Genomic DNA, 23849 nt, shown 5'->3' on the forward strand with positions numbered 1-23849 from the left:
TAAAATCCTTGTATTTCTGAAGTGTGAATTGTTCTCTTTTGTTTCTGATTTAGAGTCTTCTCTTTTTTTTTAATCGAGTTTTCCTAACGGTTTATCAATTTTTTTTTATCTTTTCAAAGAATTAGCTTCTGGTTTTATTGATATTTTCTTTTTTCTTTCTTTTTGAAATCTCTATTTCATTTGTTTCTCCTGTGATCTTTATTATTTCCTTCTTTCTACTAACTTTGGGCTTTGTTTATTCTTCTTTTTCTAGTTTTTTAGGTGAAGGGTTACATTGGATATTTGAAATCTTTCTTGTTTCTTGAGGTAGGTCCGTGTTGCTGTAAACTTTCCTATTAGAACTCCTTTGCCACATCCCAAAGATATTGAGCCATTGTGTTTCCATTTTCATTTGTCTCCAGCTATTTTTTTATTTCCTCTTTTATTTCCTTCTTGTTCTGCTTGTTTAGTAGCATGTTGTTTAACATCTACTTTTTTGTTTTTTACATGTTTCTTTTCTTGTAAGCATATCATTCATATGCTTGATATGATTTCAGCATTCTTAACATTATTGAGACTTGTGGCTTAACATGTGATCTATCTTGGAAATATTCTACGTGCACTTGTAAAGAATGTATTCTGCTATTTTTGGATTGTACAGTTTGTACTTCTGTTAGGTCCATCCAGTCTAATGTGTCATTCAAAGCCACAGTTTGCTTTTGATTTTCTATTTGAATGATTTACCCATTGATGTAAATGGGGTGGTAGAGTTCCCTATTATTTTTTTATTATTGTCAATTTCTCCCTTTAGTTATATTAATATTTTGCTTTATATTATTATTTTGCTTTATATATAAGCACTTTTATGTAGGGTTATTATTATTTACAATTATTATATCCTCTTATTGGATTAATCCCTTTAAGATGATATAATTCCCTTGTCTTTTATTACAATCTTTGTTTTAAAGTTCATTTCTGATAGAAGTATTGTGACACCAGCATTTATTTTTTACACTTCAATTTGCATCCTTCACCTTTAGTTTAAGTATGTTTTTAGGTCTGAAGTGAGTCTCTTATAGGTAGCAAATAGATGGTCAAATAAGTTGACCCACTACCCTTACTCTGTTTTTGCTTTTACTTGTGAGGTTTTTATCTTTCATTATTTTTTACTTCTAGTTATGGACTTTTCTTTTCTACTTAAAGAAGTCCCTTTAACATTTCTTGTATGGCCAGGTCAGTGGTAATGAACTCCTTTACCTTTTGTCTGGGAAATTCTTTATTTCTCTTTCAATTCTGAATAAAAACTTTGCTGGATAGAGTATTCTTGGTTGTATGTATTTTTTCTTTCATCTCATTGAATATGTCATGCCACTGCTTCTGGCCTGCAAGGCTTCTGCTGAAAAATCACCCAATAATCTTATGGGGGTTCCTTTGTACATAAGTAGTTGCTTTACCCTTGCTGCTTTTAAAGTTCTCTCTTTAATTTTGACATCTTAATTATTATGTGTCTTAGTGCTGATCTCTTTGGTTCTTCTTGTTTGGGGCTATGACTCCTGGACATGAATGTCTGTTTCCTTACTCAGGTTAGGGAAGTTTTCAGCTATTATTTCTTCAATTAAATTTTCCTCTTCTTTCTCTCATTCTTCTCCTGGAGCCCTTATAATGTAAACGTTAGTACACTTGATGTCCCAGAGGTCCCTTAAACTATTCTCAATTTAAATTTCTTTTTTCTTTTTGATGTTCAGCTTGGGTAATTTCCAGTACCCTGTCTTCTATATCACTAATTTGTACTTTTGCATCATCTTATTTACTGTTGATTCTCTTGAGTGTATTTTTCATTTCAGTTATTGTATTCTTTAGCTCTGATTGGCTTTTTTTTTATGTTTTCTATCTTTCTGTTAAAGTCTTCATTGTGTTCATCCATTCTTTCCCCAACTTTGGTTAGCATCTTTATGACCATAATTTGAAACTCATTATTAGGTAGATTCCTTATCTCAGTTTCATTTAATTCTTTCTCTGAGGTTTGTCTGTTATTTGGAACATATTCCTCTCTGTCATTCTGCTTGATTTTGTGAGTTTGTTTCTACATATTAAGTAGATCAGCTACATCTCCCACTTGTGAAGGAGTGGCGCTAGGTAGAAGATTTTCAGTGTGGCTCAGAGGTGCAATCTTCCCTATTCCCCAGAACCAGGTGCTCCAGTGTGTCTCCTATGTGGGTTCTATATTTCATTCTGTTGTGGTTGGGCTGCAGCTGCTACGTGTGTACTGGTAGGTGGGCTGGTCCTCCTCACAGTGGCTGAGGCTGGGCTACAGTTTTGTGAGTATGTATTTTGGGGGTGCTAGTCTCCCTTATAGTTGGCTACAAGGTCTGGCCATGACTGTTGCAGCTGCATTGGTGGGGAGTACCCCCATATCCACCACACCCCCTGGGGCAGGAGCCACTTTGGAGGAGTACTTATCCTTCAAGTATCCTTTTAAATTGCTGCCTCTATGTTGGATCTTGGTGCAAATGAGTTTGTGCATAGGCTCTTTGTGAGCAGAGTCTCATTTTCCTATAGCCCTGTGGCTTTCTCAGAGTTAAGCTCTGCTGATTTTCAAAGGCAAATGTTATGGGGTCACATCTTCCCAGTGCAAGTCCTCAAAGCAGAGGTGCCTTACCCTTTACCTCCTCAGGGAGTACCTCTGCCTTTGTGATATTCTACTGGCTTGGGGTTCCCGTGCTAAGGATATAAGTCATAACTAGTCTGCCTCTCTTCCCCTCCTTCCTGTCTCAGTGTAGCTTTTCCTTTATATCCTTAATAGTGTAAGAGTTATTCTTTTAGTCTTCAGGTGATTTGCAGAAAAAGTTGTCTTACACGTAGTTGTAATTTTGATGTGTCCATGGAGAACTTTATTCAGAATCTTCCTACTCTGCCATCTTGATTCTCTCCTCATTTATATTCTTTTTGATTTTTTAGATAAAATCAGTCTATTATTGGTTTACTTTGTATCTAAGTAAATAACATTGTAATAATTATATCATCAAGTTATTATTTTATGGGTGGTAATAAAGCTCTATCCTTTCTAGCCCTGGGATACTATAGTATTTCATGTTTTTCTGCATCTTATATAAATAATCCATTATTAAAAACTCTTCAATTATTCTATTTGAATATGTCATGTGTATCCTGCGCTGAGTCTCTAAGTTTCATTTTAGTTTTATTTCTTAAGCTCTATGCTCAATGTGGCGCTTGATCTCATAACCTTGATTAATAATTGCATGCTCTACTGACTGAGCAAGCCAAGTGCCCCTAAAAGTTACATTTTATTTTTCATTTTTTTATTATTTATATAAGATCTTATTTATTTATCATGACATACACAGGAGAGAGAAAGAGGCAGAGACACAGGCAGAGGGAGAAGCAGGCTGCTTACACGAAGCCCAATGTGGGACATGAACCTGGGACTCCAGGAAGCCTTTGCCGAAGGCAGATGCTTAACCGCTGAGCCACCCAGGTGTCCCGACGTTTTATATATTAATACATTTAATCCTCACAACATTTTATCTCATTTTGCAGATATGGAAATTGAACATAGAAATTTTAAATAATTTTTCTAAGATTCAACAGCTAGTAAGCAGAAGTAAATTTTTAATCTCAGTGGCACCTGTGTGGCTCAATTAGTTAGGTGTCTGCCTTTGGGTCATGATCCTGGGGTCCTGGGATAGAGCCAGCAAAGGGCTTCCTGCTCAGCCTGCTTCTTCCTCTCCTTCCTGCTCCTGCTCTCTTGCTATCTCTGTCTCTCTCTCTCTCAAATAAATAAATAAAATCCCAAATAATCTGACTCTAACATTCATGCTCTTTAACCCTGTATTTGATTATCTCAGTAACAAAAAAATATAGAGCTCCCACTAAACCTAACTATCAAAGCTTTATGGCTCTGTATCCTCTGGAAATTATGGGAAGAAGATAATAATAGAACATAATTGCTTTTATCTTTGGAATGAAAGTAAAATATTCACATTTAATCTCATTAGATTCCTTCAATGACTTTAATTTCTCATCTTTTTTCTCCACACATTTTGTTTTCAATTACCTTGCTGTATTCTATCAGTTTCATACTTTCGAATGACTTTCTAGTCATTGGTCATATACCATAGGTCCAGGATATTCTCACCATTTCTGGTGTCTGATGATTCTCACCATCTCACATCTCCAAGTCCCTAAGGAAAGTATGTTCAGAGGCACAAAGCAAACTTTTCTTTCTTTTTTTTAAATTTTAAAAATTATTTTTACTTTAAAAATTTCAACAATAAATATAAGATGAAAGTCCCCTTAATTGGCCCACTGTATGCCAATCCCCTTTTCAAAAATGATTGCCATTAACATTTTTTATATACTTGCCCTTTCTTTATATTTTAGCAAGCATATACTGGTTCTATAACTTATTTTCACGAAAATATGTCAAAGACATATTTCCTTGTTTGTGTTGTTTAACTGTTGCATTGTATTCTAAAGTACAAAAATAACATGTTTTTTAAAGGAGCATCTTCCTATTTCTGGACATTTATATAGATTCTAAATATTTTGTTATTTTATGTAATATAGAACAACCTTCTACAAACTGTACATAAGTGAGAGTCTTCAAAAATTGTAAAAATTTCAATAAGATTAGAATTTTAGGACCAAAAGATATGCCCAGTTTTATTTTAAAAGATAAATGTATAAAAGAGAATCCATTTCCTCATATTAACAGAAAATATTAGCAATCTTTAAAAATTCTCTCATATAATGGATAAAAATTGCTATTCTGTTGTCTCAAATATTTTACTTGTTATTAGTAAAGTTATATTCAGATTCATTGGCCATTTGTATTTCTCCTCTGAATTATCTGTTTATATAGTTTGCTTATTTTTTAATTGGGTAATTTTTTTTCTTATCAATTTGTAGGAATTAAAAAAATGAACTCTGGATGTTTATAGCATATTACAGATAAACAATGTTTTATAGTATAAATAATATCCTGTACCTTGATTTAACTTTATTAGGTACTTTGGTAATTATTCTATGTAAATTCATAGGAAGTGAATTTTTAAAATAACTCCACAATATTAATGTGTAATCTATTTATCTAGAACTTTGTTAACAGACAATAGGTTGCTTCCAGTCTTTTGCTATTAACAATACAACAATGGGGTGCCTGGGTGGGTCAGTGGTTGAGCATCTGCCTTTGGCTCAGGGCATGATCCTGGGTCCAGGGATAGAGTCCCACATCGGGCTCCCTGTGAGGAGCCTGTTTCTCCCTCTGCCTGTGTCTCTGTCTCTCTCTGTGTGTTACTCATGAATGAATAAATGAAATCTTAAAAAAAACAAACAACAATGAATATCCTCACAAGTTATTTGCATTACAATATAGAGTATATTTATGGGATATATTTCTAGAAATAAAATTACTCAATTATTTGCAAAAATATTTATATTTTACTCTTATTCACATTCATAAATGAAAGTGGACATAATTGTGCACTTCAATGAATTATCACAAAGTGAACAATCCCACATAACCACCACTATGTCAAGAAATAGTATGTTACAAGCACCTGTTTCATGTTTCTGCCAATTATTGCTAATCTTTCCTCTCCCAAAATCTAACTTTCTATACGAGTTTTGCTTGTTTTTGATAGATTTTGGCTTTTTTCATATATATTGTTACATGTAAATGTAGTTTTCATTTTAATTGCTGTAGTATTCAAATGGATATGTTACAACTTATTTATTCAATCTACTCTAATGGACATAATTTGATTGTAGTTTGGGACTATTATAAATATAATACTACCCTTGCAAATAAGGCCACTTTCTTTTGATATACATGTGCTTGCCTTTCTTTGGGTATATACCTAAAAATGAAACTTTTGAGTGTGCCAACATTTACATGCTAAAATGGGTAAATAATGCTGACAATTTTATAAAGTAGTTTCAACAATTTACCCTTTTAACAGCAATGTATGAGTTCCTGTTACCTAGTATCTTTGCAAACCCTGCCAACATTACTAATAAGGTTGTGTACCTTCATATATATATATGTGTGTGTGTGTGTGTGTGTGTGTATATATGTATATATACACACACATATATATGAAAATATATTGTTTATATATCTTTCTTTGTGACATATTTGTTCAAATTTCTTCTGCATTCTTTCTATTATTTGCCTTTTTCTTATTGATGATTCGTGAGACTCGTTTTACACTCTGCATATGAATGAGTCTGTCAGATACAATCAATTCAACTCTCTCTTCCTTGTCTTGTCATTTCACTCTCTTAATGGCACCTTTTTTCCCCAAGAAGTTCTTAATGTTTTTCTTTATGATTAATACTTTTTGAATATTATTGTCTAATGAAAGTATTCTCCTATAATACTTTCTAGAAGCTTTGTGTATCGTAGGAAAGAAGAGTCAAATTTCACTTTTTTTCTATAATTTTTCAGTTGACTTTATAGTATTTATTGGGGGAAAACTGCCATTTCCTCTATTGCTCTGCAGAACCAAAATAGCTATAAATGCCTGGATTTTTTTTTTAAGATTTTATTTATTCATGAGAGACACAGAGAGAGAGAGAGAGAGAGAGAGAGAGAGAGAGAGAAAGAGAGAGGCACAGAGGGAGAAGCAGGCTCCATGCAGGGAGCCTGATGTGAGACTCGATCCTGGAACTCCAGGATCATGCCCTGGGTGTTAGGCAGGCACTAAAGCGCTGAGCCACCCAGGGATCCCTGACCTGGATTTCTTACTGCACTCTTTCTTATGTGCATTGATTTTTGTTTGTCTCTCCTGTGCCCATAGAAACACTGTTATGACTGATATATCTTTATTTAATAAGTCATGTTTTCCAATAGAGCAAGTCTTCTAATTCTGTTTTTCTTTAAAGAGTACTATCTTAGCTAACTGTGGCCTTTGTATTTCTCTATAAATTTTAGAACTAGTATTAAACTTCAAGGGGAGAAAAGAAAACCTGCTAAAATTTATTTTGGCATTGTTGTAAATTTACAGATCATTTGTGAAAACCTGACATCTTTATTCTATTATTGAATTTTACATTACATGATTTAAGTTCTTTAGTTTCTTTGAGGTTTTATAGTTTTCTGTGTAGAGGTCTTGATCATCTTTTATTAGGTATAGTCCTAGATTTTTTATTATTTTTATTTTATTGTAAGTGGGATCTTAATACAATTTTAGTTTCTATTTTTTCAGTATATTTTTACATTGACTTCATGTCCAGCAATCTTGTTAAATTCTATTAGTAATTCTAATAATTTATCTGGAAAGTATCTAAATGATATACATACATAATAATTTCTTTCTATTTTTCTTTTCAATTTCCTTCTTGTTTTAATAAAATTTTTTAAAAGATTTTGTTTATTCATGACAGAGAGAGAGAGAGAGAGTGAGGCAGAGACACAGGCAGAGGAGGAAGCAGGCTCCATGCAGGGAGCCTGACTTGGGACTCAATCCGAGGTCTCCAGGATCAGGCCCTAGGTGGAGGCAGCGCTAAACCGCTGAGCCACCCAGGCTGCCCATAAATTTTTCTTTTTAAATCACAAACAGATGATAAATTTTTACCAAATGTTCTTGCTTTTTACATCTCATGGCTTATATAGTTTTCTGTTTTATCCTTTAATGTGATGAATTACATGAATTCATTTCAAATGTTAAGCCTTGCATTCCTGGTATAAACCAAACATGGTTATAATATGTAATTATTTTATTACTAGATTTATTTATACTTTGGCTGGGATTTTTACACCTATATTCATGTTCCACTTTTAGTAATGGTCTTTTCATATTTTGACATCAGATTATGTTGGCCTATAATGAGATGAATATGATTTTTTCCTTTTCAATTCTCAAAGTTTTTGTATAATATTGGTATTACTTATGTCTTAAAATTTTGCTGGGATTTACATAAGTAGCCACTTGAGCTGGATGGAGTATTTTGGCAGTTAAAACTGTCTATGAGGAAGGTATCCAAGCTGTCTTTCTCATACAAGTGTAGGTTCTTCAGACCCTCACCCCCACGGTTACTTTACCTGGAAAATATGCTGACTTATTCTAAATAGCATTCAGCTTCTGAACCTGGTGATATACCTTCATAGCCTCTTAATTTTGTCATTCTTTGCCTTTTTAGGTCAATCTCTTGAGTACAGAACCCTGAAAATGGCTTGAGGTCAGTCATCTGCTATAACTACTTGGGTTATATATTCTTGTCATATAAATTAATGGGATTATTGACTATTCCATACTTCCTTCCTCTCCTCCCTTCATTAAGGGCTGTTTCTGCCAGTTTTCCTATCATACAAATTTTCAATCAAGAACAAGTTCCCCTTATGTATAATCACATAGTAAAAACTCCAGGAACACCAAAGGTTTTTTTAGGTAATTTCACTTTCAAATGGCTTCACAGAGCTCTTGGAGCTCATCAGACTTAGCAGAGGGACAGACTGGGAAGCATAGAATTAGAGCCAAAAATATTTTTAAAATGTATTACTTGATAAAAGATGATTCTAAATTTTGAGGGAAAAGATGAAGTATTCAGGAAGTGGTATTGGTATAATTCATTGTCATCCAGAAAGAAAGATAGTTTAATCCCTATTTCATACTTTATTCCTAATTAAATGCTAGACAAAAGAAACACTTAAGTATGTTAAAAATAAATATATTAAAAGAGAATATAGTAAGTGAGGAAAGCTTTTCTAAGTATGACACAAAATCCAAAACCATAAAAAATAGGATTACTTTAAAAAAATTTTGAATTTATGCATGGAAAAAAATTCTAAACAATCTCATAAAAAAAAGGAAAATACTGGTAAGTTATATCACATAGAAAGCTAACTTTCCTACTTTGTAAATAGTTTTCTCAAATCTATAAGAGAAATACCAACAACTCTGCAGAAAAATTGATTAAGAATATAAGCAGAAATGTCACAGTACAGGAAAATATGTTCAATTTCACTTAAAATATGAGAACATTCTAATGTACTTTTTTTTTTTTCTAAAGCACTTCTTAAAATGACAGGGATTAAAAGTTTGGTTATACACCATTGTTAAAAAAAGGTAATGGAAGATCAGGCATTCTAAACATTGTTGATGGGAATATAATTTGGCACAATTTCTATGGAGGTCAACAATCTAGAAATAAGGATTACTTTAGAATTAAATTATCTTTTAAAGGAATACAATTCAACTTTCAAAGAATGTCTGATTGGGTTATGTTGTTCTGAGCTCTCTACTGCCTTTTAGTCTAGCCTGTTAAAGGAAATGTGAATACTTCTTGCAGGATGATAGCATCACTTAGAACTCAAAATTATCTTTATAATATAATGTTTATTTATAAACATATAAATAAATATATGATGGTATATAAATTCCATATAACATTCCATAAAAACATTAGAATACAAACCAAGCGAATCTGGGTTACACAAAGATGATATGATCAAAATCCAAGACAAATAATAAGCTAGATACCAGATAGGGAATTATCAAACACATATTTAAAGGATCTATATTCAATATGTTTAAAGAAATGAAGGACAAGAATGATAATTTAGGAAGATAAGAAACTTTAAAAAGAACCAAATGAAAGGCATAGAAGTTAAAATTAAAATAACTGAAACTGAACTCCATGGGTGGATCTCCCAAACAGTTGAAGGGAGAATTAGTGAACTCTAAAAGACAAGTCAGAAAAAAGTATCCAAATTAGAACACAAGGAAGAAAAGGATAGAAAATTTTAAAAGTGCGTGTAATAAAATCCTAATAACCTCCTAAAATTAAAAATGGGAATATTATCACAAGTTTGACTTCAAGCAAGAACAAATAATCATAATTTAACATTTTTCTTCTATGATTTTCAACCAAGTAAAAATCTAGGTAAGGGCTTCTTTCCATTTTTAGGACTTAAATATTTTAAAAGAAACATTTGAGTATATAAAATATATTAAAAAATACAAATTAGAATGTTTACTTACATTCCGTATGCTGAGCTTACAGCAAGACTAGTAATCTGTTGGGGAGGCTCACCGTCCACCCACACCAACTGAATAACAAGTTCTGCTTGATACCCTGGAGGCATCCTCACTGGTCGTGTCTTCACACTAAAAAAAAAGAGAAAACTAGTTCTATTACATACAGTTTAAATAAGTAAGCTCATGCTTATCTTTAGAAGTTACATAGAATCTTCTGACAGAAATATACAATACCAGGCACAGAGGCAGTACACAGGTGGACATATCTTCTAGCTTTCTTAAAATATACCCAACCACTTAAGTAGGTTTGTTTAAGTAGCTTTTCAATCAGGCAAGTCCACAACTGTTTCAGGCCTTCATCACTTCCTTTTTCTTATTCTTGAGGTTAATATTTTAAATTATTTTTATTGTCTATTTTCTTACATAATATTTGTTACACATATGTAAGTTATAATGCATGACAATAAGAATTATTAATCTACCACCAAATGTAAGATCTCAACACATCTAAGTGGGGATACCTGGGTGGCTCAATTGATTAAGCATTCTAATTCTTGATTTTGGCTCAGGTCATGATCTCAGGGTCATGGGATAGAGTCCCACACATCAGGCTCCATGTTTAGGAGGGAGTCTGCTTGAGATTTTCTCTCTCCCTATCCATCTGCCCCTTTCCCCTGCCCCCTCTCTCTCTAAAATAAATAAATAAATCTTTAAAAAAGAAGGTTCAACATGTCCAAAATCTGAATTTCTGCTCATTCCTTGAAAAATAATTGATCTACAGCCTTATCTATTCTGGTTAATAACAACTTGTATCTTTCCAACTATTCAATTAAAAACCCTTGAAGTCATACTACAATCCTTCTCTTGTACCTTATTGTATCCACTCAATCATCAAATACTGTTTGTGCTACCTTAAAAATATATCCAGAATCTGAGCAGTTTTTAAATTAAATTTTTTAATTTAAATTTAATTAACACATACTATATTATTAGTTTCAGAGGTAGAATTTAGTGATTTATCAATTGCATACAACACCCAGTGCTCATTACTTCCAGTGTCCTCCTTAATGCCCATCACCCAGTTACCCCATTCCCCCGTCCACCTCCCCTCTAGTAACTCTCAGGTTGTTACCTATAGTTAAGAGTCTCTTAAGGTTTGCCTCCCTCTCTGTTTTTGTCTTATTTTATTTTTCCTTCCCTTCCCTATGTTTATCTGTTTTGTTTCTTAAATTCTGCACATGAGTGAATGGCAAGATTCCATTCTTTTCAATGGCTGAGTAATATTCCATTATATGTATATTTATTTTATATACACTCCCCATATCTCTATCCACTCATCAGTTGATGGACATCTGGGCTCTTTCCATATTTAAATCTGAATTTCAAAAAAACAATAAGTAGGTTTTTTGCTTTGTTTTTTTTTTACTGCAAGTGTGTCCCATGTAGCATCTAGGATATACTGATACCAAAAAATGTATATTGTTTATCTGAAATTCAAATTTAAATAAGTATTCTGTATTTTTATTTGTTGAATCTGTCAGCCTTTAATATCATCTCTAGTTAGGCAATAACCTCCTTACTGGTCTCCTGGCTTCCACCCTTCCCTTCTAAATCCATTTTCAACAAAGCCATCAAAGTGATCAATTTAAAATTTAAGTCTGAACATGTTTCCTCTCTATTCAAAACACTATAATGAATCCTCCATTTAATTAGGAATAAAAGCCAAGACCCTTACAATGGCCTATATTGGCTCTCTGTTACTCATCTGACTTCATCTCCTGCTACCCTCACCACAACTCCCCATCTTGCTCCTCTTGTCTTAGCTATACTGACATCCCTATATGCGAGCCACTTTATTTTGTTTAATTTTAAAAAAGATTTTATTTATTTAAGAGAGAGTGAGCACAAGCAGGTGGAGGGGCAGACAGAGAGGGAACAGCAGACTCCCCGCTAAGCTGGGAGCCTGCTGCAGGGCTCAATCCCAGGACCAGAGATCATGACCTAAGTCGAAGGCAGATGCTTAACCGACTGAGTCACCCAGATGCCCCTATTTTTGTTGATTTACTTTTATTTAAATTCAGTTAATTAACAGTATGTTATTAATTTCAGAGGTAGAGGTCAGTGACTTATCAGTTATATATAGCACCCAGTGCTCATTATATTACATGCCATCCTTAATGCCCATCACCAGTACCCCATCTCCTCACCCCCCCACCCCAGCAACTGTCAGTTTGTTTCCTACGGTTAAGCGTCCCTTATGGTTTGTCTCACTCTCTGATTTCATTTTGTTTTATTTTTCTCTCCCTTCCTCTACGCTCACCTGTTTTGTTTCTTAATTTCCACATAAGTGAAATCATATGATAATTGTCTTTGTCTGATTGACTTATTTTACTTAGCATAATACCCTCTATTTCCACCCATGTTGTTGCAAATGGCAAGATTTCACTTTTGATGGCTGAGTAATACTCCATTGTGTGTGTGTATCACTCACATCTTAATTATCCATTAATTTGTCAATGGACATTTGGACTCTTTCCATGATATGGCTATTGTGGACATTGCTGCTATAAACCTTAGGTTGCAGGTGCTTCAGATGACTACATTTGTATCCTTGGGGTAAATACCTAGTAGTGCAATTGCTGGGTCATAGGGCAGCACTATTTTTAACTTTTTGAGGAACTTCCATACTGTTTTCTAGAGTGGCTGTACAAGCTTGCATTCTTACCAGCAGTGTAAAAGGATTCCCCTTTCTCTGCCTCCTTGCCAACATTTGTTGTTTTCCTTACGATAATTTTCACCATTCTGGTGTGAGGTGGTATCTAATTGTGGTTTTGATTTGTATTTTCCTGATGCCAAGTGATGTTGAACATTTTTTCATGTGTTCGTTGGCCATTTTTTAAATTTAAATTCAATTAATTAATATATATTTTATTATTAGTTTCAGAGGTAGAGTTCATTGATCCATTAATAGTATATACATCCAATGGTCATTATATCATGTGCCCTTCTGTTGGCCATTTGTATATCTTCTTTGGAGAAACGTCTGTTCATGTCTTCTGCCTATTTCTTGACTAGATTATTTGTTCTTTTGGTGTTGAGTTTGACAGGTTCTTTATAGATTTTGGATCCTAACCCTTTGTCTGATAAACATTTCCAAATATCTTCTCCCATTCTTTAAGTTGCCTCTTGGTTTTGTCAACTGTTTCGTTTGCTGTGCAAAAGCTTTTTATCTTAATAAAGTCCCAATAACTAATTTTTGCCTTTGTTTCCCTTGCCTTTGGACATGTGTCTAGCCAGGGTTGTGGCAGCTGAGGTCTAAGAAGTTGCGGCCTGTATTCTCTTCTAGGATTTTGATGGATTCCTAACATTTAGGTCTTTCATTCATTTTGAGATGTATCTTGTGTATGGTGTAAGAAAATGGTCTAGTTTTATTCTTCTGCTTGTGGCTCTCCAATTTTCCCAACACCATTTGTTAAAGAGACTATCTTTTTTCCATTGGATATTCTTTCCTGCTTCATCGAAGATTAGTATACCATAGAGTTGAGGGTCCATTTCTGGGTTTTCTGTTCTGTTCCATTGATCTATGTGTCTGTTTTGTGCTAGTACCATTCTCTCTTGATGATTACAGTTTTGTAATAGAGCTTGAAGTCCAGCATTGTGATGCCACCAGCTTTGTTTTTCTTTTTCAACTTTCCTTTGGCTATTCATGGTCTTTTCTGGACCACACAAATTTTAAGATTATTTGTTCCAGCTCTGTGAAAAATGTTGATGTTATTTTAATAGGGATTGCATTGAATGTATACATTGCTCTGGGAAGCATAGACATTTTAACAATATTTGCTCTTCCAATTCATGAGAATGGAACTTTAAAGCATTTGCTCTAGCTGTTCTTCTGCCTGGAGTGCTCTTCTACTAGATACATTTCAGCTAACTCCCTCATCTACTTTTGTTTAAATCTCATCTTCTTAATAGTATCAGTTAAAAGGAAGAAAGAAATATTATTTTTGCAATATCCTAGCAATCATGATCCTCTTTTCTAACACAGTATTCTTGTAGTAGATAGTAAATAAATATGGCTTTCTTTTTGATTCCAACTGAAGAAATTCCCTAAACAAACTTTTAAAATTGGGAAATAGCAAGTGGCCAAGTTTCTGCCCTACCATACATGTTCCCATTCTATTAAAGCCATGTTTTCTTTAGGATCCACTTGGAAAGAAAACCCATGAATTTGTAATGAAAGATGAAAATATTGTGCCCTCTTCATGGATATTCAAAGAAAGAACACAGTATCCCTAGGTAGATTGTGGGCCAATTGACAGCAACTTAATAAAAGAGAAGAATAGTTTTATTTGGCATAGTTCCAAAGTATGATTACTATGTAAAATTGTTTGAAAATTTGGTAGCAACTCTTACTTGAGGCATGGGATACTGTCCTTTGTTCCTCCTTCACTAGCCACAGTGTTAGTGCTTCCGGAAAGACTCCTTGAAGAAGGAAGCTGGGATGAGAGATCTGGAAATGGAGGACTTGTTTCTGGTTCTGGGGTAATAATATCTTCAATATCATACTGAAGCCGTACCTCTAATGACTTAAAAAAAAATCAAGTTTTAATTTAATCTAATAATAACTAATCACATTAAAATTTCTAATAAATTTTTGGTAATTATTACTTTTTCAGGTTAATAAGCTCAATTTCAATTTATAATAAAGTTAAAATATCCCAAATTGATTTAAATAGTGTAATACATGGAACATTCACTGGCATTCACAAAAAACTGTAAAATATTTAATTCTTCAGATTCATAAGAAAAATACCTGCTGGTGGAGAAAAAGTTTTTACATACTAAATCCTTCCTTAGAGGTATAAATTACAACTCCATATATAATAAAAGGAAAAACTAGTCAAGGTTATTCCAGTGAAAGAAAATAAACTGGATGTGTTTACACATATGTATATAACACACAAATTATTATTTGCACAAGGCTTTTAGTTTAAAAAAACATTCTATTCTGACTCTTAATTTAGTAAACGTTTTCCAAAATAAATTCTAATTTTTGTTTCATTAGCTTAGCTCAATTTCATTAGCTTGGTTAGAGTTGCTTACTTGAAAAACATATAAACTGTATTGGAATAAAAAGATGACCCCAAACCTATTTTTTAATCTAAGAATGTTTACAAAGTAAATACTTGATGACTACACTCAGTGCTTTAATTAAAATCTTAGTATATGTGCTGCCAAAGCGAGCACTAATTAAAATCAATTTTATAACAAACATTTGCTTTACAATGTAAAAATCAGGTTTTTAAAAATTCAATTAATTAACATATAGTGTATTATTAGTTTCACAGGTAGAGTTCAGTGATTCATCAGTCTTATATAATACCCAGTGCTCATTATATCATGTACCCTCATATCACCACCCAGTTACCCCATCCCCCCGCCCTTTGCCCCTCTGGCAACCCTCAGTTTGTTTTCTATCACTACCAGTCTCAAGGTTTGTCCCCCTCTCTGATTTCATCCTGTTTTATTTTTCCCTCCTCTCCTCTTTGTTCCTATTTTGTCTCTTAAATTCCACATATGAGTGAAATCATATGATAAATAAATCAGTTTTGAGGCTGAAAACAAATGTCATTGTGGGGTAGTGAATACAGAAATATTGTCAGAGTGATTTACATAATTATCTTAAAAACTAAATACAGTCTCTAGTGACAATAACACTTACCAATTACTGAGTGAGAACTATACCTAGACACTATGCTAATGATTTTATATAATCCTCCTAAGAAACCTATGAAATTGGCATTATCATTTGTAGTTTATCATTTATTTTTTTTAATTTTTTTTGTAATTTATTATTATTTTCCATTTTATTTACCCAGAAAATTATGAGTGTAGTAACTTGGTCTCACCCAGATTCCAGTACTGACTACTGGAGCCTTGTGACTTGCTCAGAGTTATGTAGCTATTCATTGGCAAAGCCAGAATTAAAACATAGGCTTATCTGACTCAAAAGGCTGAGATTTTAACTAATATACTTTAACAGGGCATTATTTAATTTTCGCTGTTGAGGTAAAAACAGTTACATACAGGCCTTTAGTTAATCATCTTTATCTTCTGATAAAATGGTAAGATGGATTCAGCTGGGAAGGCTAATTATTTATAGATGCCTTAATTTAGATTTAATTTATCCCATGAAACATAATTGAATAATTAAATTACTTGGTTAGTTTAAAATTAAGATTAGAAAAGGTAGCCCATAATTATTTCCATCCTATAAAAATGTTTCTATATAGAAAATTATTACAAATAATCTTATTGTAGTTGAGAAATAATCATTTATGGCAATTGACAAGAAAAGACAAAAAATTTTAATAAAGATATACAACACAGCCTGTACTAATTTGACATTTATATATAAAGCAATAAATGCCTGTATATAGTCTATATAGAAATAAATCCACCTATTTAATAATACAAAGTTTGAGTAATGTTTTTTCATTTTAAGCCAACCTATTTTTTAATGTTAAACAGGTAAGAAGAATAATTAAAATCCTATGAATGGGATCACTGGCCAAATACAGCAGTCTTGAAGGCTTAAAACAATACCAAACACTAGCCAAAATCTATGATAATTGGTTTCTTTTAATAACTCTGGCTGTGAACATTAAATTTTAAATAACTTACCACTATTTCTGTTGTTATTTCATGTCTGCTGAATTTATAAATTATGACATATGCAGAGACTCCTGATACACAGAATATTCTGCTCTCCGGACACCAGTAAATCATCTGAATGGCATATGGATCTTCCTCTACAATTTCACATGTTGGTTTTCCTTCTCCTATCTTCTGTTTTTCAAACACTTTTGAAGTTTTTAGCTTGTACAGCATCTGCAGAGTTACTGTAAAATATTGAAGCATAGTTATCTTCTAATTTGAACTTAATCCTCAGATATTGTTGAAGCTTTTTCAGTGTATTTGTTAAAGCACAAATAAAATCCAAGCAGACAAAATAAATTACATTTTAACTAGTAAGTATTCAATGTAATGTACTCTTATCATTAGTTTAGTTGGAAGGAGATTCCAGAAAAAAAGAAACATTTATTGAACATATACTGTATACCAAAGAATATGTAGGTCTTTGTATATATTGTCTCATGTGAGCCTCAGAAAAGTCCCATGAAGTAAGTATTGTTATTTTCATTTATTGATGAAAACCCTGGGGCTCAGAAAGGTTACAATGGGAATACTGAACCTAATTCTCTCCTAAAAGAGTCCCTTTAATCCTTTTTCACATTATCCGCTTTGATTGCTGCATGAAAGACTGAAGCTATCCTTACAGTTTATTTACTCTTCTTAACAAATTTCTAGACAATCTTTAAGATAAGAAATATTTGTAATTTATTAGCTAGTAATGAGGGTCCAATAATCTGTAATTATTTTGGAAAGAATCTTTTCTAAGTGGCTCTGTATTAGAAAAGGATCCATTATAATTTTTCAAAACTCGGGGGGTGGTGAATTGTTTTCAGGAATATTTATTTGGGAGAATATCTTTTCCATTTTAGACCCTGATGATAACTCTTCTATAAAAAAGTTCTGATTCTATAAAAGATTATTAAGAAAATTTCTAAAAATCCAGGAGTTGCTGTCAAAAATGCATAGTCTGAAGATAATCATGAGAAACATCAGTCAAACCCAAATTGAAGATTTTGCAAAAATAATTGGCCCAAATCCTCAAAAACATCAATTTCATAAACAATTCCAAATTGAGTAAAACTGAAAAGCTGATAAATGTAATAAATAATTCTCAATTTTCTTTTATTATGAAAGATGTTACTGAGACAATAATATGAGTAAGACCTGGAGGTTAGATATTAGCATGGCTTCAATATTAATCTCCTGATTTTGATAAGTATAATTTGACTATGTAAAAAATGTGTGTAGGGAATATACAGTGATATATTTTAGGGCCATGTAGTGTAAGAAGAGCATCACTGCAACTCACAAATGGTTACAAAAAACTATACATATATATATGAACATATGGTGAAGAGGGAGGGGGGAAGGTGGAAGAACAAATGGAGTATACACTGACATTTGGGGAATCGGGCTAAAAATTATATACCACTTCATGGTATTTTTTTTTTTTTGCAATTATTCTCTAAGTCTAAAATTATGTCAAACCAAAACATTTTGAACATGGGTAAGACATTCATTTTACTAAGTGCTATATAGCCTGCCTTCCAGGTTAGATTGGGTATAACTCCCATGATTATTTTATGTGACAATAGCAATGGTAAAAGGATACTGCAGACATAATTAAGTCCCCCAATTAGTTGGCTCTGAGTTAATCAACAGAGACTATCCTTAATGGGACTGACATAACAATAATTAGAAGAGGGACTAGTGCCCTCCCTGAGGTTAAAGTGACACTCCTTTGCCAGCCTTGAAGAAACAAGTTGCCATGAGTCTAAAGCTACAATAAAATGCATTCTGCCAACTACATGAGATTGAATGAGGATACTAAATCTCAGATGAAACTGTCGCAGGAGCCAATACCTTGACTGCGGTCTTGGGAAGCCCTAAGTAAAGAACCCAGCTAAACTGAACCTAGATTCCTGACACATAGAAACTGTGAGATAATATGTAAGTACTGTTTTAAGCTGCTCAATTATGGTAATTTATTATCAGTAAATGAAAATTAATACACATAATAACAAACTCAGTTATTTAAATTCAGTATAACCTCACTTCTGTACCAGGCAGTATTAGTATTCCTTAAAATTGGCAGACTAGGTGATGGTCTTCAATGACATCCAGAAAATTGGAAATCTGTCCTTATAATTGATTATAGTAAAAAATATTAAACATGCTGAAAACCTTTGCAATATATGTTCTGAATATGATAAATATTTAAAAATTAACTTCTTAAATATTATGCCTGCTTAAGGGTGCCATGTACTCTAGTTGTGAGGATGTTAAAGTGTCTTCTCACATTTTAGAAGCTAAGGAGTGACTTTGAGGTGGTGGGAAAGGAACATATAAATTGTCACTATAAAATTGTGTTCTTGGAACAAAGTCAGATTTACAAGAAAAAATGCATCAAGGAAAATATTTTGTCCTTTGGAATTTCTCCCTGAGACATTGCTCTTTATTGTGTGAGTTCAGAAAGTCACTTAAAAATTCATAGTTTTAAATGTTTTATTAATTTTCTCTTGCTGATGGTTTACTCCACTGCTGAAATACTCAAGCTTGCAGGCTAAGAGTATCACCAATATTCAATCTTCTTCCCTCTGCTTTTGTGTTTATCATCATCTTCCTTAGAAGCTGCTTACTTCTATAACTTCATGTATCACTTTTATGCTGTTTCTACATTAGTGTCCATTCTTGCCTGTTTTTCCTACCTGCTAGACATTTTTACTTGGATTTCGTGGTATAATTACAAAATTCAAATCTCCAGCACTCACTTATATTCCTCATTTACAAAAGAGTTGCCTTTATATTACTGGTTACTCATCCTCAGAAACAGTCATTACTCACTTACTCTTCTCCTCCTATTACTATTAAAATCTTAACTATCTTCCAAAACTCACATTAAATATTACTCAATTAAAATACCATTTCTAGATCGACCTGGTTCAAACAAATCTCAAATTTCTGGTAACAGAATTTGAGTTGTATTACATTTAGAGTTCTTATCATACTGTTTGCCTTTTAGTCATATTTGTGCAGTTCTTTATCTGATTTAGTAAATATAACTTTTATGAAGGGCATATATGGATATAATGAAGCCTGAAATATTTTTGCATTCCTTTCAACACTGAGCAGAATACCTTATTCCTTATATAATTCTCAAACATCTTAAAATTTACATTTATCAAATCATTTCTTTTGATTTAGATAGGCTTGGTAGACAAGAAGAAAAGTGGACTAATGAGATAAAAGAACTTTTCCAGCACCAGAGCTGAAGGTAAAGGAAATTCCTTCAACAGAGTTGATCTGACAAATTTTGGTACTTTTTCAACATTACCTTTTGTAAATAAGTTACTGACAGTGAATTCAGTCCTGTTTATATTATAAAGGAAAAGTATAGAAGAGATAGTACTTTAAATTGATCTAACATAGGAAATGAATTTGTATAGCACAGTCATATATATATGCTAAAAATGTATCTGAAATATTAATTGTCCAAACTAAAAAGTGGTGAATGGCTCTGAGTAAATATTAACCAAATATTTCTGTTATAGAACAAGAGACTAAAACTTACTTGCAGAAGCATCCCAAAATTTTATTGATCCATCTGCATGACTAGATAAAAAAAATACATTAGTATTAATTATAGTAAATTTAAAAAGTCATAATCATTCTAAATGCATAAAAACTTGAGTTCTTGTTAAAATTTGATTTAAAAACTCCATTCCAATGAGAACTAATATATGTTAAACCATCTTCATGCTCATAACAATGGTTTACTTTTTAAAAAATGCACTAAAATTTAGATTTAAAAAAGAACAGTAATTGCTTAGATTTTACTATAGAATTTATGTGTAATAGAGAACAATGAAAACTGGCTTGAATGAACAATATATTTTTATACAAAATTTTTTATACAATAAAAGATACCTGAAGTAATTTTGATTACATTAAAACAATTTTGAAGTGAGTATCATAGCAAAATTAAAGTTAAGCTTCAAAAATAAAAAGCAAATCCTTAAACCTATCTGGAGCTGTATCATTATTTGGTAGTAACATAATGGCAATTCTATAAGAATTCATTCAGAAATTTAAAGGGTAGAATAACTCCCAACATTTTATGAGGTCAGCTTCATCCTGACACCAAAACCAAAAAAAGAAAATTACAAAATCTTATTCCTCAAGAACAGGTATAAAAATTGTCAACAAAATATTAGCAAATAAAAAACATATAGAAAGGATAATGTATCATGACTAAATTGCAGTTTATCCTAGGAATGCAAGACTAGTTAAACTGTAAAAAAAAAAAAAAATCAATCACCATATTGTTAGGCATCATACTGACAGATTAAAGAAGAAAAACCATATGATCATCTCAATAAATACAAAAAAAGCATTTGTTTCTATCTTTTGGCTATTGTAAATAATGCTTTTATGACATTCATGTACAAGTTTTGTATATACTTAAAAGTGGAAGTGCTCAATTATATGATAATTGTTTAGCTTTTTGAGAAACTGCCAAACCATTTTCCCTATTAGCTCCACCATTTATATTCCCACTAGCAATGTCTGTGGTTCTAATTAATCTATATCCTTGTCAACATTTGTTATTTTCCTCTTTAAAATTTTTTTAGCCATCCTAGTGGGTATAAAGTGGTACATATAATTGGTGGCATTGATTTTCACTTCCCCAATGACTAATGATGTTAAGCATATTTACATGTGCTTGTTAGCCATTTGTATTTTTCTTTGAAAAAGAAAAAAAAGTAAACCTAAATCCTTTGCTCACTTAAAAAAAGTTTGTCTTTTCATTGTTGAGCTTTAAGAATTATTTATATATTCTGAATACTAAACCCTATCAGATATGATTTGAAAATTTTCTCCAACTCAGTGTCATCTTTATGTCTGATGATAAAAGCCATTTTATCTATTTTTTTCCTTTTGTTGTTTATGCTTTTGGTGTAATATTTAAGAAATCTTTGCCATAATCAAGATCATGAAAGATCACCCCTTTGTTTTCTTCTTTGAATTTTATAACTTTAGCTGTTAATTCAAGTCTTTCATCATATTTGAGTTAATTTTTATATATGATATGAGGTAGGAGTCTAACTTTTTTTTTTTTGAGTTTTTACTTAAATTCTAGTTACTTAAAATATAGTGTAATATTAACTTCAGAAGTAGATTTTAGTGACTCATCATTCACATATAAAACCCAGTGCCCTCCTTTGATACCTATCACTTATAGGGCAGCCCAGGTGGCTCAGTGGCTTAGCGCCGCCTTCAGTCCAGGGCCTGATCCTGGAGACCAGGGATCGAATCGCTGGAGCCTGCTTCTCCCTCTGCCTGTGTCTCATGAATAAATAAATAGGTATTCTTTTTAAGATTTTTATCACTTATCAAGCCCATCCCCCTCATCCCTCTAGCAACTCTCTGTTTTCTATAGCTAAGAGTCTCTTATGGTTTGCCTCCTTTCCATTTTTTCCCCTTCCCCTATGTTTATCCATGTTGTTTCTTAAATTCCACATATGAGTGAGATCCTATGGTATTTCTTTCTCTGGCTTATTTCACTTAACATAATAAACTCACTGTAAATGGCAAGATTTATTCTTTTTTTGGTTAATATTCCATTGTGTATACATAATATGCCGCATCTTCTTTATCCATTCATCAGTCAGTGGACATTTGGGCTCTTTTCATAATTTGGCTATTGTTGATAATGCTGCTATAAACATCAGTATGTATGTATCCCTTTGAATCAGTATTTTTGTATCTTTTATATAAATAGCTAGTAGTGCTATTTACATAAAATTGCTGGGCACTAGAATAGTCCTATTTTTAACTTTCTGAGTAACCTCCATACTGTTTTCCACAGTACTGCACCGGTTTGCATTCCCACCAACAGTGTAATTAGGTTCCCCTATTTCTGCATCCTCACTAACATTTGTTGTTTCCTGTGTTAATTTTAGCCATCTAAAAGATGTAAGGTGGTATCTCATTATGGTTTTAGTTTGGACTTCCCTGATGAGGAGTGATGCTTGAGCATCTTTTCATGTGTCTATTAGCCATCCGTATGTCTTGGGAAAAAAAGATCTATTCATGTCTTCTGCCCAATTTTTAAGTGGGTTATATATTTTTTTGAGTGTTGAGATTGATAAATTCTTGACAGATTTTGGGGAGGGTTTAGCTTTATTCTTTGGTGTGTGGATATCCAGTTCTCCTAGCAACTTTTGTTGATAAGATTATACTTTCTCCTATTAAAGGTCTTGGCAGCCTTATGAAAAATCAGTCTGTTTCATTAAATTACATTTCTAATCTTAAGACATTACCACACTGTCTTGATCACTGTAGTCGTGCAGAAAAATTTACAACTGGGAAGTGTGAGTCCTTCAACTTTGTTCTTTTTCAAGATTATTTTGATTATTTGGGGTCACTTGCAATTTCATGAATTTTAGAATAACCTTTTTCATATCTGCCAAAAGGCCTTTGGGGTTTTGATAGGGATTGTAGTGAATCCACATATCACTTTTGAGATATTGCCATTTTAACAATATTAAGTCTTACATTCATAAACATGGGATGTCATTCCATTTATTTTTGTGTTTTTAAATTTCTTCCAGCAATGTTTTATAGTTTCTAGAAAGTGTATAAACATTTCATCTCCTTGGCTAAATTTGTTTCTAAGAATCTTATTTTACTTTTTGATGCTATTATAAATGGAATTGCTTTTTAATTTCCTTGAATTGTTCATTGTTAGTATGTAAAAAAACACTAATGCATATATAAGATTTGACATCTGCAAATAGAGCTAATGTTCTTCCTTTTCACCGTAGATGCTTTTTATTTTTCTTGCCTCTTTTGGGTGGAATTTCCAGTACAATAAGAAATAAAAGTAACAAAAGCAGGGATCCTTGTCTTGTTCCTGATCTCAGAGGGAAAGCTTTCAGTCTCTCACCATCAAATATAATGTTATCTATGGGTTTTGCAAAAATGCTCTTTACCAGGTAAAGGAAGTTCCATTCCAGATTAAGGGACTTCCTCAATTATCTGAATATTGCTGTTGTGGGGGTTTTAAATCATGAAAGGGGCATCTATCAAATGTTTTTTTTCTACGAGAGATGACCGTGTTTTTTCTCCTCTCATTTTATTGATGCCAGTATTATGTTGATTTGTATATGC

The 23849-nt window shown here is 32.6% G+C and overlaps 1 protein-coding gene across 6 annotated transcripts in view; it reads right to left on the reverse strand.

Annotated features, from left to right (window-relative positions):
- The window catches only part of STXBP5L (syntaxin binding protein 5L), a 385708-nt gene that overhangs the window by 97511 nt on the left and 264348 nt on the right, over window positions 1–23849 (reverse strand). For all 6 annotated transcript variants that reach the window (XM_072812552.1, XM_072812550.1, XM_072812551.1 and 3 more), the window contains 4 exons: window positions 20248–20288; window positions 16665–16882; window positions 14394–14566; window positions 9984–10109 (listed from right to left, as the gene is read on the reverse strand). In XM_072812552.1, coding sequence (XP_072668653.1) covers window positions 9984–10109; window positions 14394–14566; window positions 16665–16882; window positions 20248–20288 — 558 coding nt within the window. The remainder of the gene's footprint in view (window positions 1–9983; window positions 10110–14393; window positions 14567–16664; window positions 16883–20247; window positions 20289–23849) is intronic.

This window comes from Canis lupus, chromosome 35 (genome assembly GCF_048164855.1).
Source record: "Canis lupus baileyi chromosome 35, mCanLup2.hap1, whole genome shotgun sequence".
NCBI lineage: Eukaryota > Metazoa > Chordata > Mammalia > Carnivora > Canidae > Canis > Canis lupus.